Source organism: Dermacentor silvarum, chromosome 5, assembly GCF_013339745.2.
Source record: "Dermacentor silvarum isolate Dsil-2018 chromosome 5, BIME_Dsil_1.4, whole genome shotgun sequence".
NCBI lineage: Eukaryota > Metazoa > Arthropoda > Arachnida > Ixodida > Ixodidae > Dermacentor > Dermacentor silvarum.
Genome location: NC_051158.1, coordinates 37,789,357 through 37,805,990, shown reverse-complemented (window position 1 = coordinate 37,805,990; position 16,634 = coordinate 37,789,357). Strand labels below are relative to the sequence as shown.

At 44.4% G+C, this 16,634-nt stretch overlaps 1 protein-coding gene across 1 annotated transcript; it reads left to right on the top strand.

The window, feature by feature from the left end:
- The first annotated feature begins 1,389 nt into the window (after positions 1-1,389).
- LOC125945613 (uncharacterized) lies at positions 1,390-16,299 on the top strand. Its single transcript, XM_049667717.1, has 5 exons — positions 1,390-1,451; positions 2,905-2,985; positions 3,107-3,154; positions 6,800-6,847; positions 15,058-16,299. Exons 1-5 carry the CDS (start codon positions 1,395-1,397, stop codon positions 15,211-15,213), a joined length of 390 nt encoding a protein of 129 aa, XP_049523674.1. The 5' UTR covers positions 1,390-1,394; the 3' UTR covers positions 15,214-16,299.
- The last annotated feature ends 335 nt before the right edge of the window (positions 16,300-16,634 follow it).

The window sequence follows — 16,634 nt, the reverse complement described above, 5'->3', positions numbered from 1 at the left end:
AAATAAAGTACACACAGCCTATCAACTAATTTCCTCAATATTTAAAATGTTGGGCTTACTCTACAAATTCCAATGTAATGCAGACATATTGTAGGTTCGGTTTGATGAAAGTGATATTACTGAATAACGCTCTCAGGTCAATTTCCAAGTTTGTGTTCTAAGAACCAGCTCTCGGAAAAGGAAAATGGTTGATATGCGAGTTCCAACGTTATCAGTGAATGTAACTTCTGTGGGTATTTTCAGTTGTTAACTCGCTCAAGTTGTGATGACGCCAGTTTGTACTCGTATTGTTGTGATCGTGTCTGTTATACAGATCCAAACGGTTTTATCCTTGTTCAAGACCATGTCCGAGTAATCAATTAATTTTAGCACGTTATGTAAGCTCAAATGTAGTTAGTTATGCACTAAAGTTGTTTGACGAAACAACACGTATTTGTCTGCGAACCGTCAACTTTGTGTAAAAGGTGAAACAGCTGTGACAATGTCATTGATGTACAAAGGGAACAAAGTCTCGGGTCGCTGCTCTGGGGTGCACAAGTTGGAACGTCGAGACAACTGGAGTGGTTCCCATCAAGCAGAAATGAGCTGTACGCGATCAGAATATTAACCTGCTATATAAGAAACTAAAATATTACGGAGATTAATAACTTTTCGTTTTCGAATTAGTTTACAGCAATTATTGTTGAAGAAGTTTCGCTCAATTTTAATATATATATGCAATCACTGCTGAGAATACAACTTTTATTTGGCGGCTAATTCCTTTCATTAAAAGACGTATGAATTGATGTCGATGCTTACGCGGGAGATCGTTTGTAGTACGACTAGTAGAAGCATTAGTAGTATTAGCCGTTAGTAGTAGTAAGAGTAATATATTATCATTCTTAAATTCAAGATGGTAATATCGTCGTTGTTGTTGTTGTTAGTAGTAGCAGTAGTAGTAGATAGTAGTAATAGTAGTAGCTATAGTAGTAGTAGTAGCTAGTAGTAGTAGTACCTAGTAGTAGTAGTAGTAGTAGTAGTAGTAGTAGTAGTAGTAGTAGTAGTAGTAGTAGTAGTAGTAGTAGTAGTAGTAGTAGTAGTAGTACTTATACTATTATTCCTTGACTGGACCCTCTCCGCTGAGCAAGGTCAAGCTCCAGACCGTTGGGCCAGTGGATTCCCTTTGTAGTAGTAGGCTTATATGCATAGTTTCGGAATTGGTTTGTTTGCCGAAACTCCTCACTTAAGGAGGTTGAAAAAGTTGCTTTTCTGGGCTTGAGAAAAAAGTTCGGCGAGACGCACGAGACGCGTGAATTTTAGCCTGAGCGCCTGTCTTTTGGTGGAAACACATATTGTCGAAGCCATCGCTTATATAATCTCGCCAGCCCTGTCCTCTTCCTGCAGAGGAGAAAGCGATGTTGACATGCTTGGAAAACGTACGTGGAGCCGACGCGGAGTACTACGTGAATCAGGTTCGTGAAATCTTCCTTCTATCCTGAGAATTCGTCATGAACCGACATATGTAATTCAAGAGTAAAACGCAACTCCAACGACACAAAAATTCTAGTAAAATATGCACTAGACAGAAGAGGCCACAATAAGTTCGGCTGTTGCTGTTGAAAGAAGGGTTAACAGGCGTTTTTTTTTTTTTCTTTCGTACATACTACAGAGCGTACGCCAGCCTCTAAGGTTTAATACCAACAAGCCGACCTCACAACCCTTGCTGGCTCCATTTAAATACAGGGTGTTTCAGGTAACTTGAGCCAAACGTTGAAAAAAAATGCAAATGCCACGCAGCTAGAAAGAACCAAAGTTGTGTGCCGTCGCTTGCAGATTCTCAGGTTATTTTTTCTATGAAGTCCAATTATATAATTGCCCTTAATTAATCAACTTCTCAAATATTATAATTAGATGAAAAGTGTGAATGCCAAAATTGTACAGCAACATGAAAAACTCCCGATACAGCTTTCTGTTGCTCAATACGTGCTACATAAAAGTGTTTTTCCAAGCATGAAAGAAGCCCACGAATACATGCAAAAAGCCCGCGCGGATGGCCGCTCGAGTCACATTGCGTGTACTGAACTCTTACACTGCCACCGAGTTGCATGAGTCAGCTTACGTCATCATTGTCGCCGAGTATAGACTGCTAAACGTTCGTCTCCAGCTACGATATGACTAAGTTGCAGGGAGAATCACGACCCGCGATGGCTGGTACGTTCCTTCCACTCTACGAACCATGGGGAAAGAACGGGACAACTGACGTAAAAAAATCCAATCGTACGAGCTCCGGCCATCTGTGAGGATATGCTCAGCTGCGCGCCACCAGCTCCTTTGAGACAGACGAGTGCACAAATAGGGCACCACGATTCCGCAAACAGAGCTGACATAGTAGACTGAGGATGTAAATGCAGCATCAGTGAATTCCTTCGCGAGAAATTTGCACACAATTGACCTAGCTGAATTACATTATCACTTCAACTGCAACGTAATTATATTTTATTACCATTGAGTGATTGTTTGATTGATTGATTGATTGATTCATTCATTCATTCATTGATAGATACGAAACTCATCGCAGCTTAGGGTTGTAAATTATTGTGCTCTATTTGGATTCATGTAGCCAGTGTTTGATACATCACTGCTTTTCCATCCTACTTCCATCGGAATTGACAGGCTATCATCGATCACTCGTAAAAGCCAAGTTATGCGTTAAGATAGCTCATGCTGAATTTTAATATGGACAGCGCCAATGCTCTCCTTCATTCGTAATTTTCCAAGAAATGTCCATTTCAGGAAAAAGTGGCACCCCTCCCACCTTGACGTACATACACGAGTATCAATCCATTGTGTAGCGTGACTTCATAATTTGCATTTAGCGTCCTTTTAACGTCGTTCTTTTCCGCTCTTATGCTATTCCGACATCAGCTGCACCACTACAGGAAGGAGCTGCGGAGCTGCGTGAAGGTGCAGCTCGACAGGGCGAGCGCCGCGAACCAGCCTTGTTCGGTAAGCGTTTAACGGACCTTCTCGAAACGGAATACCTATATATATAGTTTCGTCCTCGTCGCGTAGCGCGAATCACTTCCTCATTCCTAATGGTCGCGCACGTCCTTGTTGTCCTGCGTAGGCTCAATCCTTCGTCTACTGCTTAACTCAAGCACTGCACGACAAAGTGGTGAGTTCTCCGTTTTACAGCTAATGTATAGCTCAATGAGTGACACCGTTGTTGCGCTGCTTTACCAGGTCTCGAGGATATCCTCGTTAAGACCCGTTGTAAATTTCAAACATGCCTTGAATCCTTCTAAAACGAATATTTCTTTCCTTCTTCCAAGGGTTTTGGAGTTTGTCACCGTTTTCTCGTCGTGCATGTTTGTATGTGTATGTTGTATGTTGTGTCGTGTATGGTCGTGTATGTATATGAACAACTTGGACAGCTGGGTACGTGCCACTTGGTATGCGCCCGTTCTTGGCAAGTCCCCGCGGAATGCATGCGCCACTGCCACACAAAGGTGCATGAAGCCTTAAAGACATTCGTATATATGTGTCATAATTCCATGTGCCTACACCTGGCATCAACGTTCTCCCCCTGTAGACCAGAGGACCTGGGGAGGTATTCTGTAAGTGTCCACCCAGTGGACACGTCCAATTCGTCTGCTGTTGAACTTCTGGTTGGCTGGGCTGGGGTGAGCTTCAGAAGGAGCCAGGCGCCACAGCCAACCAGCACTTCAGCAGCAGACGAAATAGACATGTCCACTAGGTGGACACTTACAGAATGCCTCCATTGTAGAACAATTGGCTCAGCAGCGCAACACCTATTAGAGTTGAGCTGCTGAGATCAAGCTCGCGCGTTTAATCCCGGCCGCGGCAGCCGCATTCGGATGGGGGCAGAACGCGAAAACACTAGTGTACCGTGCGTAGGGTGCAAGATAAAGATCCACAGATTGTCAAAATAATCCGGAACCCTGCGGTTCCGCATGCCTCATAATCGCATCATGGTTTTAGCACGCAGAACACACTAATATTATTTCATTGTTTAGTTTCCGGCCTCGGATTCAGAAAGACCTTGACCTGAACGCCACTGAATGATCCGTAGACTGGCTCACTCGCCATTAAAACCTCAAGATCGAACTTTAATGTTTCGACTGGTTTACGGATGTACACCCGTGAGCAAAAGTATACGGACCAGGGGTTGCGCGAAAAAGCAGATTTTTTCCTCTGCTTATGAACACAACTTAAAATTGAGGACTACACTTCAAACTTGGCATTGCGAACTTTTCAGTGTGCTCATCAATTCCGGTTTTTGCTTCGTAAATACGAAGAAATTCACTTTTTTTCGGCAACCCTGTGGTCCGTATACTTTTGCTCACGGCTGTACGTACTTATCGTACACGAAAGGGCCGAGTAAAAATTGCCGGATCGCACGCATCTGCGCGAATCGGTGGTAAGCGAAATTTTCTTGGGCGCTTCATGAAATAGCTTCACTTCTGCTCCTTCACTTATATGTATGGTCCAACGCTCTTTGCTCAATGCTTGCTTTGGTTCCATTTTGTTCTCTTTCTCCATACATGGCTGCTTCTGGTGCCGACTTCTTAATTTCTTGCCTCTCGTTCTGCTTGTATGTTCTGGCACCTACCCGGCAGCACAAAATTGGCCCTAGAGTGTTCATACCCGATGGCACATAAACTGTAAAATAATCTTGTATCATTAAAAGTAAATAAGGGTGTCAGATCAATTGATACTCTCATTTACGTTTAAAGGTGTAAACTGGTGTAAAAGGGTAATAACTTGTAAATTGGTCTATAACTCACATTCTTACACGCTTTTTGGGTGGGACGGTGTGAGTTATAGACCGATTTACACCATTCCTTACCTTCAATTGAGGTGTCGACTGGTACGAAAAGTAATAATGTTGTAAATTGGTCTGTAACTTGCTTCCTTACTCCCTTTTAAGATGTAAGGGTGTGAGATATAAACCCGATTTACGCCATTATTCCCTTTTATTGGTATTAGGGGTTTCCTTAGATTCCTGCACTTATACAATGTATTTCCTTTCCTAATATTTGCTGGTGATGGCCGATGAAATGTACGTGTACCGGTTTTCTTGGTGAGCGAGATTGCTTATGCTGTTGCACATAACTTCGTTCTTGTACTATCGCTTGCTTGCTTCATTATTCCATTCCCACGTTTTTACCACATTGCAATCCTGTGCCTGGTTGTGCAACGCTTTTTTTTATTTTTCAGTATTATTTCGTGGTGTTTGCACATTGCGCATGATCGATGAGGCGTTGATTCCCTTTGCTTGGCAAACTGTTTGTAATCATTCCTCGTGGTTGTGCTTCATTTCGCGTACGGAGCATGCATGTTTTTGAAATGTTAATATGAATTTGTGGGTGATCTTTGCTTTATATGCTCTGTATAAAAGCTTGCTTTTTTTTCTTTTTTCTCGAATAATATTTTTTTTTCTCTTGTAAGCACAATGTGCTTGATTGTACACTGTTGAACTTTATTACAATATTGATTTTTTTTGCTCGAAAAACTGCTTACACCACATTTATTGCTTTAATGCTACCCTGTGGGATGTGCTTCGATATTTCTTTTCTTTTTTTTTGTGTGTGTGTGTGTGTGTGTGTGTTTCTGGAGAGCGCATGTTTGCAAAATGTCGATTCTTTTTTCTGTTTTTTTAAAACATGATTGTGTTTTTGTAATGCCCACCTGCTATGCTCTCAACTTAGAGTGGCAGTACTGAAACTAAACTAAATAAATAAATAAACTATTTCACCATGTATGCAGTTGCACACACCCAGTGTTCCAAGTTGGCTATTAAGGCAGATACCAGCGGCACATTTCGAGTGGCCCTAGTTGTTGTATAACCAGACAGACCGCAGCCAGTAACCAACAGCGAGAAGTCATTACCCGCGAAGTTGGGAGAAGAGGCAAAGAAGGTTTCGCTTTAAAAATACTTGTTTTGTACATATTTTGCGGGGGCAGTATATAAAAGCATTCTGGGATAGGCCATTGGCCGATTGTAGTTCTCTTATGGCAACTGATAAGATTATTCTTGGTTGCGGCCTCATTATAAACCCACCTATTGAACTTTAGAGATGCGATCGTTAGGAGAAAGTTGGCCCAGGATCTCTTGTTCGGATATAAGACAACGGAGAAATCTTTTTGTTCATCATACACTTCACCAAATTTGATGACGTGTCTCAGATTTATAAGAAAAAAAATTCAAGTACTAAGCGTAGTAAAGTGGATTTTGATAAAGGCCACACGTTTTTTTTTATCGATTACTGAACGTCGCCAGGAAAATCAGTAAGAAACTAAAGCGTCTACATTGCAACTCTGTATTTCGGCAGTTACAGAAGACATCCCAGTTCTATAGGCTACACTTATTGAAACGTCTAAAGCGGACCTGGCGTGTTTTGGGGCGGTGAATAAATACATTGATTCGAAGGTATACATGCACCTGTTCGAAATAGGACACTTATTTGTGAGAATTTTCGCAGAACCCTCTCAAAGGTTATTCAAAGTCACGTCCGCCGAAGATGGTCTAACCAATGCAGTTCACAAAACCGCGATATCTGTATTTGATGCTGAGGTACGCAACTGAGTGCTTGCGTTCTTGTTTAGAAACCAATTTTCAGCAATTTTCGTAAACTTTATGGAGCCGTGATTGGAAATTACGCTTGCCGCACTGTAAGTATAGATGTGCTGTCGTGTGATGAGAGCATTTTTGTATTTCACATCGAAGTTCGCGTCAGCCATAACGGCCTCTTAACAAGTTTATGTGTGCTGTTATCGATAACGACTCGTATTGCAGAGCAAGAAAAAGAAAGCTGGTGTGAAGCCCTTCGCTCGAAAAATAAAGGTGAGTCTTCCTCATCGAATATTCGAAGGCGACACATTGGTCTTCGGAACTCTGCATACTTGTTACAGGTTGTGCCCAGTGATTTATTTGTTGTATTCGCGGCCGTTGTATTCGTGGCTGGTACACCGCGGTATTAAAGGACTACTGACATGATATTTTGAGCTCTTTGTTGTTGGCGGTAAATAGAGGGCCGAACCATCTAGGGCCCTAGAAAACAATAATAACTGGCAATCCTCGGTGTGCCACAAGTATTTATACATAAAGGGTGTCTTCTTGTAGCTGCACCATGTTTTTAGAAATTGACTGTGGGAGATAGCGTAATTCTAAACCTTCAGCTAAATTACTAGATGCTGCAGCCATTGCTTCTACGAGAAATCAACATGCCGTATCGAATAAGTAACAGAATTACAGTAATTAACTTTTTATTTAAATATTTTACGGCGCATATTTAAATTTACGAATTGCAGCTAGCGAGGTTGGAAGCCATATCGATTTGGAATGAATTCTGAGGGTAACACCGGTTTCGAGATATGTAATTGTAAAATGTAATATGAAATTTTGACAACTTAAGGTAAAAATACACAGTTGTTCCAGCTACTTTTTTTATGAGAACGCTATTGTATGCATTGACGCCCTAAAGTAATTTGGACGCCATTCAATTCGTCGGAAACATTGAAAACTTAATATTTCAAAGCTTGCATAGTCCTGAGAAGAGAGAGAGAAAAAGAAAAATAGTCCTGAGAATTTTTTCTAAGTAGATACGATCTTGCGAATTCACTGGCTACAATTCACAGATTGAAATATGTGCCGTAAAGTAACAAAATTAAAAGTTCAATAATGTAATACAATAGTTACTCAATAAAGCATTTTGATTTCTTGTAGAAGCAATTTGACAGCCTCATGGGGTAATTTAGATCACGGGTTAGAACTGCGCTAGCTGGCACAGGCAATTTTTAAAATCTTGGTACAGCTAAAAATACACTTGCTATAACAACTGTTCTACACCCACTATTGTTCAGGTTTACCTTGATCTGTATGTGCACTGACATCGTGACACAAATGGTTGGCACGTGAGAGGGCGGGACATCGGGACCTTTTGACACCCGCTCCGTTCGCTCAGTCGTATGCTAGGTGCTGGTTGTGAGGCCCCATGAAGTAGCATAAGGGATTTACCGAGTGAGCCAGAGCGACTCTCAAAAAGTCCCGACGTCCTGCTCTCACGTGCTAACCATTTGCGTCACGATGTCAACGCACATACACTTCTAAGGTAAACCAGAACAATAGTGGCTGAAGAACAGTTGTTATATGTAAATACTCAGGGCGCTCTGAGGATTCTCTGTGCTTTTACTAGGATTTCAAAGCCCGATAAAACGCAAACGCAAACGCAAAAAAATGTCACACTTTCACCCGAAAGGCGAAGCATCAATTGCGATAGCAAATTAGTAGAGTACGGAGTAAGGATAGTAGTTTTATCAGCTGTATAAACTTGGAAACATTCGCTTACTAACTGAATTAACAAGCACGATGTCAGCGCGCACAAGCAAACACGAATAGATCACACTCGATGACCGCACGAGACCGCTGTCAGAACGCTGGCGTGAGCGAGCGCGCCAGCAGCAGCGAGCGAAGGTTCGTGCGGTCTATCGCTTCAACGGAAACTGAGCGTCGAAAGCACAGCGCATACAAAGGTAGGAGCTGTGTTGCAGATCGCTTTCAAGATACGATGCCCACGACCACCCGCCGCCGCGCAAAGTACAAGTTGCTCGCAGAGCAGAAGCCGAACACCCTCTCTCCCCCGGCTGCCTTCCCGCATTCCTCCTTTCGCCTGTGAGATTCCAGTTCCTCTTGCACCCGGTCGCAAGATAGGCATTTGGTGCCGCAGCAAACGTCGCCTCCCCTCCCTCCCTCCCATCCCCCCACGGCCTTTCGCGCCACGGAAGACGCCGCGTTTGCTCTCCGCCGTGCGTTTTCTCCCAGTGAAAGTGCGCGTCCCTCGCGTGCCTTCACGCGCACATACAGCTGACAGCGCGCGGCGACGATTTTATCGCCTTTGGTCTTAATACGGAACCTCACGGCGACAGCGACGGCAGAAGTCCGCTTGGAGTGTCCATATAATTGCTATCGCAATAATAAAAGGAAGAGTCGAAAGTATTACGGCAGTACTAATTTAAAGGGACAATAAAAACAGAAGCAGTAATTCAGTTTATGCTGATAAAGTATTCGTTCAAAACTCTGTGTTGGCTGATTTCGCGCTGGAAGGGCTTGATTATTAAAAGATAAAATACAGGGCAAGTTGCTATATTTTTTTATTTCGCTCCGAAACCACTTAATTAGTCGCTGCGTAAGCGACGTAATGAATTTCACCTATCCTTTCATGTTTGGGGTGCTTTCGCTCAGTAAAAGTTCTTGGAAACTTGCAAACTTTAGTCCTGGTTCCTTGACGTACCATACAGCTAGCCCATATTATTCAAGCATATTATTGGAAAATAATATGCTTGAACGATTCCTACATGGTATGGATGTCACCACGCGAATAAAAATCCTCCGGTGCGAATGAAAACTAGTCAATGATGCTTGTGTCGTCTTCTTTAGTCATTCTTCTAAGCCATCGTTATTTTACAAGTTCCGATAGCAATTTCTTGGACGAATATTTATTCTGGTGTTCCCAGGAACACGGAAACCTTAGCAGTGGCAAACAATTTCTCAAACTGCGTTATTCTTTTTGCCTGCTCGGGTAAAGTTAAGTTTTTTATCGGTAAATATGGACTGGTATGGTACGTCAAGGAGCTAAAGTTGATGACGTCGCGGCGAGCTCGTGAGGGAATATCAAGGTGGCATCGCCAACCCTAGGTTTTTTTTTTCTGCGTTTTCTTCCGTGTAACCAAGCTTACTCTCACGGTAAGAGTGTCTTTTTCCTGGTACTGTAGAAGGTAACGCACTTCGACAGCTGGACCTATATTTGAATGCAAAGTATTCTTCGAATGCAGCCACGTTTTTGGCGGACAAGCTAACAGGCATGCGGGTGCGGGTATGTCGCCATTTAAGTGTGCCGATCCCGGGTCAGTGCACTCTAAAACTATGTGTTGCTAAAAGTGCGTTCACAGTGAGCGTGTGTTCACAATGCTCGTGCCAACGGCGGAAGGCAGAACGCTGCCCTTTCTCCGCCACAGGGCTGCTTCATGGGGACGTATTCTGCGACGACAACTTCGGCGATACTACCACCTTCGCGTGACGTACTGCTCAACCAGCTAATCAGCTCGTCCAATGTTGCTCAACCAGCCAATCAACGCGCGCCTCACGGCGACACTATCGCCGAAAGTGAGCGTCGCAGAATACGACCCCACGTGTACCGTTCACGGCGCACCCATTTTGCTTCGTCGTTTTTGCAGCCAGACGCACTCCGCGTCTCAGGAGCCCCTTTAACCATCCGCGTTCGAACCGCGCATGCGCCGCTGACAGCGGGACAGCACGACAACGGCGACGGCGGCCGCACCGACGGCAGTGAATGCACCTCAAGCGTCTGTTTAATTGTTATCGCAATATTAACGCACAGACGCCAGAGCTCTCGGAGTCTGCGTGGCGCACAAGACCCTCCGCAAATTGTTGAAAAGTATCGCGGTTGTTAGCGCGTCCGCTTCTCAGCTTCCTATTACCGCTGGGGTTCGAGTTCGATCACCACTGGCTCTGATGAGCAGAGTGTTGTCAATGTGTTAGCAGTAGCAGTAGGAGTGTCAAAGTGAAAATAGGGTGTGTGTGTGTGTGTGTGAAAGTGTAGGAAGCTGGTCACGTGGTAGAAGCATATATATATATATATATATATATATATATATATATATATATATATATATATGCGCCCCGGGCCACCGTCAGTCACACTTCGTTCGCCCCTCGAAGAGGCAGAACACTCGCAATGTGGTGAATGCGGTATACATCATGGATCCAGGACCTTAAAAAGGCGCGGTGTAGTGCTAGCGCATTCCTCTTGCATTTGCCACTCAATCCCCACAGTTTTTTTTAAGGCGAAAGGCTTAGATCTCGATGTTTCAAGATAGCGTTGTGAGGTACAGAAAAACGGAGCGCGCCGGGTCAGCGGTGGCGCGGGAGGGCGTTGGCCAGAAGTGATCACAGGCAGAAGGCCAGAAGCGAGCCTAAGCATGTCCAGCCGTGTATAAACAATGAATAATGATTACTAAAGTTCATTAATCATTGATTAGTGATTGGATTAAGGTGGATTATGGTAGATTAAGGTGGATCAAGGCCGATTAAGGTAGGTTGTCGTGGATTAAGGGGGATTAAGGTGGATTAGGGTGGATCAAGAAGGATAAAGGTGGATTAGGATGGATTAAGATGGATAAATGTGGAATAAAGTCGATTAGGGTAGATTAAGGAGGATTAAGGCGGATTGAGGTAAATTACCGTAGGCTTTACAAGGCTTTCGCCTTCGCCTCTCTTCGGCGATAGCAAAGGACACCTGAGACTTTTCTTTTTGCCTTGCAAATATGATGAGAGTAAGGAGGAGGGTTAGGACGTGGCCTGGACGACGACGAAGGAACAGAAAGTGCGGACGCACGAGGCAAGCGGGCAAACAGGCAAACACACCAAGCATAGTTCCGAGCTTCTATCTGTTATCGCAGTGAAAAGATCCTGCACACTACGAAAAAGTTTGATGTCGTATTGTGATAACGCTTTTATTTACTTTCGTCATGACCACCAGCCTAGAATATATATCCTTCTGTCATTCACTTGACACTCTGTGCGTAAACAGTAAACTTGCTTATCATGGAGTGGACGGAGTCGGGAAGGAACCGCACTGCTGGTGTCGAGTCGTTTGTGGTGCAAAGGGATAGGGTGAATGGGAGTAGAATGACAGGAAGCGCTAGCAGAACAAGGTTTTAAAAAATATAGTCAAAATGAGGGAGTCTTTCTTTCGTAGAAGGTTGAACAGGCAGACTAATATTCATATTTTGAATGATTGTACCTCTTGTTATGATGGTGCAGCTTAAAAGAATCACGCAGTTTGAGAAATTGTTTACCACTGCTAAGGTTTCCGTGTTTCTGAGAACACCAGAACAAACATTCGTCCTAAAAATTCCTAGAAGAACTTGTAAAATAACGAAGGCTAAGAAGAATAACACTTAGACGAGTAAGCATAAACGTACGCGGCTCTGTAGTCAGTGAAGGTAGATTGATGTTGGCGATATGCCCTGATTTCATGTCACAGCTGCGGTAATTCGTCGACACCTATGACAGGTCAGTCCTGATGCAAAGGTATATGTTAGGAAGCCTACATGCAACACCGTTTTAAAACGGCGTTGCATGTAGGCTCCCTAGTATATGTAGACGGATTCGATGGTAGCACTGCTGCTCCAACCAGGGCCGCCAGCGTGCCGTGCACGTTCCATTCGTGTACCGTGACTATGTGCCACAGGTATGGGCTGCTCCTCAATAAATAGCTTTGACGCCGAATAGTGCCGCCGTCGTCGCGCTGCTCCGGTATCGACAGCGCATGCGCCGCTCACGCACGTAGTGTTAGATAGCATTCATAAACGCGGGGTGCGTGTGGCAGCAATATCGTCAACGCGAAGTGGATGACCTACTATGAACACTCCCCCGTAGATTCGTCTATATGTCTCCACTCCATCGACACGGTGGCGGAGCCAGGCAGCGTTCTGCCTTCCGCACTGGCATGTGCGCTGGGCGCTTGCATACCATAAGCACACTAGATTTCCTGCTATACTTGGGTGCAGTGGTCTGATCAGAATGGCCAATGAAAAGAGGTCAAGTTAACGCTATATAATATTTCACAAGGTGCTGACTAACGCAGACGATTTCCAGTCGGTCTGATTTCGTGCAACGTCGATGTCCGACGCCTATTTTGAGACGCCTGGAAATTGCCAGGGGCTGTTTCATCTGCTCAGCAGGACTTGCCTTGCGTACTGCGTCACACACCAACGTGGCGTCCCCGCGTATTTGTGCGAAACGTTCAGAAAAGCTTAAGCGAGACGCTAAAACCTCCCTCTCACATTCAATGCTTCGTCCGTCGTGCGAAACTGACATTTTTATCATCATTAATGATAGCACCCCCCGCGCAACTTCAGCGGTTTTACAAAATTGTGGCCCAACGGTACCGCGCAGAAACCCTTCCTGATGGTTGTTGGCTTTGTACTTCAGTGTCCCTGCTGTGCGAAGAACACGATGCCAGGCAGTTGATTAACAGGGGACATCTTGAAAGAATTCGGATGTGTAAATGGGGGTGTTCGCTCTGCACGGTTGCAGGTCGACCTGAAGGTCTCTGTATACTGTGTATCACCAAGAACTTCCTGTAGTGCAGTGAATGTTAGGCAGGGGTCCTGTCAGCCAATCAATACCGAGAACCGGCTGCGCGTTCCAATTAAGGGAAGATGCGGAAGGCTCGCCCATGGTGTTCTGCTAAGCCTTCCGTTAAGCATTCATTCGGTTCGCGTCGCGCGGAGGTCGATTATAGGAGGACAGTCGAGGAGCCCCTTCTTCGGGTTTTGATTTCCGGTTGGGTGACGCTACATATATGTTTCGCTGCACCATACAAAGTGTCTGAGATGTGGAGTCGGTGACAAGTCAAGAACGCGTGAAAGCCGCGTGCCGGAAATGTGTGATACGGCTACCTTTAGAGCTTTAGCATGCCTGGCATTCCGGTGAACGCAAGCGGACTGGTCGTTTTGCCGGACATTGCAGTAACGAAGCGTATTTTACTTTGCCGCTGGCGAAAATTTTCAGCAGCAAAACTATTGCGCCGCTGCCGAAAATTTACACCAGCAGCGAAGTAGAATACACTTGGTTACTGCAATATCCGCCCGCTGTGTGTCTGGTTGAGCTTTGCGCCACCAGTTGGCCGCACCGTGCAGGACGTTCACGCTTGGGGCTCCACTCATCCGGCAAAACGCACAGTCCACTCGCGTTTACCTAAATGCCGGACACGCTAAAGCTTTCTATCCTGCAACATTCAAAGAAGTAACGCAGACGTTTCTGGCAAGGAAGCGTCCGAGAAAAATGAAGGCGGGGCGTAGATAAAGAAAGGATAAGAAAGGAGACAGGGAATACGGACGAGGTGATTCGCTGACGCATGCCTGCATTGAGGGACGCCTTGCCGCTGCGTTCTTTGCATTTCACTGACTACGGTACAGGCACGGCAGTTGCAAAAGACGTAAAGTTTCAAACACCTGGGTCGGTATTTTGTAGCGATGCCTTTAAAGTAATAATGCCTTTTCGAGCTTATCGCGCTTTGTCAATGGTCTTCCTTGTTGCGCCGTTCTGAAGCTTAAATTACGGCGCCATGGCGGCGTGTTCTTTGATCTGCATTGTCTGTGAATCAATGACAGTTTGTTTTTTTAGACGCATAATGTAACCTTGACCGCGGCTCGGCATGAGCGATCGTCACTTTGTGACCTATGACGACCCTACCTCGTCATGGACCGTTCGCCACTTTCTCAATTCATTCCTGGGCGCAGAAGACGTAAAACGTTGTTTTCTTTTTTTCCCGACAAAGATGGCAGTAGATATTCTATCAACATCGCTTTTCACTAAACTACTTTTTTTTTTTTTTTTAGGGAAGTGGCTGTCATGTATCTGCGTTTTACCCATGTTATTGACGCGTATCACATAAAAAAAGCTCGTTATAGTAGTTTTTGTAGCAACACTGACGTTTCGGAAAATCACTGACGTTTCAGAAAAGAAAAATCCCTCATTAGAGAGTTGTTGCTTCTCCGAAAACTTCTTACCCTTTGCCGGGTTATTATTACTGGGTTACCAGTAATAATAAGATGGCAGTAGCAAAGATTGTTGCGAAATGTTGCGACACCTTGTCTAACTACAATGCGTTTGAAAATTTGTGTGGTGTGAGTGCTCTCGTGGACGAAAAATGATAAAAAGGAATGCATGTTAACGATTATGTCGCTACCTACGCTTAACAACAGCACTTTAATAGAATATGGTAGGTCGGTGCAGTATCAGCTTTGTGCATCCTCTGGTTAGATTCCACGTCACAGGTTGTCGCTATAGGCATTGTAGCTGCCGTACACTTCTCGTGTAATACGATATTCTGCAAACGCTAATACATTTACAGACAAGCTAGAACTCTCTATTGCTCGGCAAGTAAGACCATTTGGAGATCCTTTTTTGTGATCAGATAAAGGTGGGTTTGTTAACCTGAGAATTTCTTTTTTATGTTTGTACAGCACTGCATGCGGCAGAAGTTGAAGCCAGTTCACGCGCGAGCCTTCTTCGTACCGATGACTACGGTGCTGGCGGGACAAGCTGGCACCGAAGACCACACAGAGATGCCCTTCGAGGTGCCCCTCATGATGACCACGTCGGGCCGGACGTCGTTATAGTCATTATGGACTTTCGTGGCACGCGCTATATATCGCGCGCTTTTCCTTCCTCGCAAAAACCACGAGTGACAGTGAAATGCTTCTCAACAAAGAACTTGAAGGACAACAAAATGGCGACCGAAACGCGGCCGTATATCGACAGCGACTTTCGTATATGTAAGCGCTCTTCCGCTGGCCTTTCACCAAACCTGCCCTCTAGCATCGCAATCGCTGCGCATAACCCCGCCTCTTACTACGCTCTCTTTTCCGTCTGCTACCTTGATCACTCGCTTTTATAAAGCAACCCCAGAACAAAGACTAAATCAGTTTAGAGACATAACATATTCTTTCAGAACTCTTTTTTTAACTGGAAGAGCTTGGTTAACAGAAGATGAAATGTAGACCAAACTTTCAATTTCTTACATTTTTCGCCGGAGCTGCCGCACCGGTATATGTGACTTCACATATTTGAATGTTCTTGTGAGTTTTTTTTTTTGTATTTCAGGCATGTGATGGGAGTAAAATTCTCGTAGTTTGTTCAGTTCAGCGTTCGAAGTCTATACATCCTCCAGTATCTACCAGCTAGCCGCTGTCAACACTCAAGCGTAGCCTTTTTTTTAGAATACAATGCAGTCTACTTTTGTCTACAAGAGATTAACCTAGGCCCGCAAAGACGCCATCAAAATTCCTGACGTCACCGACAAGCTTGTGCGCGAACCTCAAGGTGGGATCGCCACCCGTCCGTGGTTTTTGCTTCTTTTCGTGGTAATTAGAATATCTTTCTAAGTATTCTTGAAGGACAATTTACTAAATACAGCACAACTTCCTTTTCTCTTTAGCGTCCCTCTAACGCCAAAGCTTCAGGAAGCTGATCTTCATAGGATGAGAGCGCGGATACGTAACGAACTGAATCAATGTAAGCCCACATGAATGTTTCGTTAAATAGTCCATAGATATTTATAGACATGCCATAGAATGTCTACGGAAATCATAAGCTGAACATTGAATAACTGTGCAATTTGTCAACAAACAACCAGCAGACTTATGGTCTCACAGCTTCTTGCCAACAAATGTGTTTGTGACTTCAGCAAGCAGCGCCTTCGGATGTGTGTGGGCCCCCAAATTCTAGATTAAACCAATTTAAACGGAATTGGGAGCGTCTCTCTCTTATTCATAGGTCTTATATAGCCAAAGGATAAGAATATAATAAAGGTGCTCCACAAGAATACTGTAGGCAGTCTACAGAATGTCTAAAATCGGTTCTATAAGGACGTACACTATATAGGCTTTCTACTACGTTGTAAAAGCAACGTTTTCACTGCTTCTGCTTTCGGACAGCGTGGTTGAAAGTATGCGAGATATATGTGCTGAATAGGTTAATTGCGTCAGATAATTAGGAATGCCTGAAAACAAAACGAGTGCGCAGGTCAGTTCCAAGAAAC

Coding starts and splice junctions, on each gene's coding strand:
- LOC125945613 (XM_049667717.1), top strand. CDS start 1,395: ATGTTGACATGCTTGGAAAACGTACGTGGAGCCGACGCGGAGTACTAC. Junction 3,155..6,799: donor AAGCACTGCACGACAAAGTG/GTGAGTTCTCCG, acceptor CTCGTATTGCAG/AGCAAGAAAAAGAAAGCTGG. Junction 6,848..15,057: donor CCTTCGCTCGAAAAATAAAG/GTGAGTCTTCCT, acceptor ATGTTTGTACAG/CACTGCATGCGGCAGAAGTT.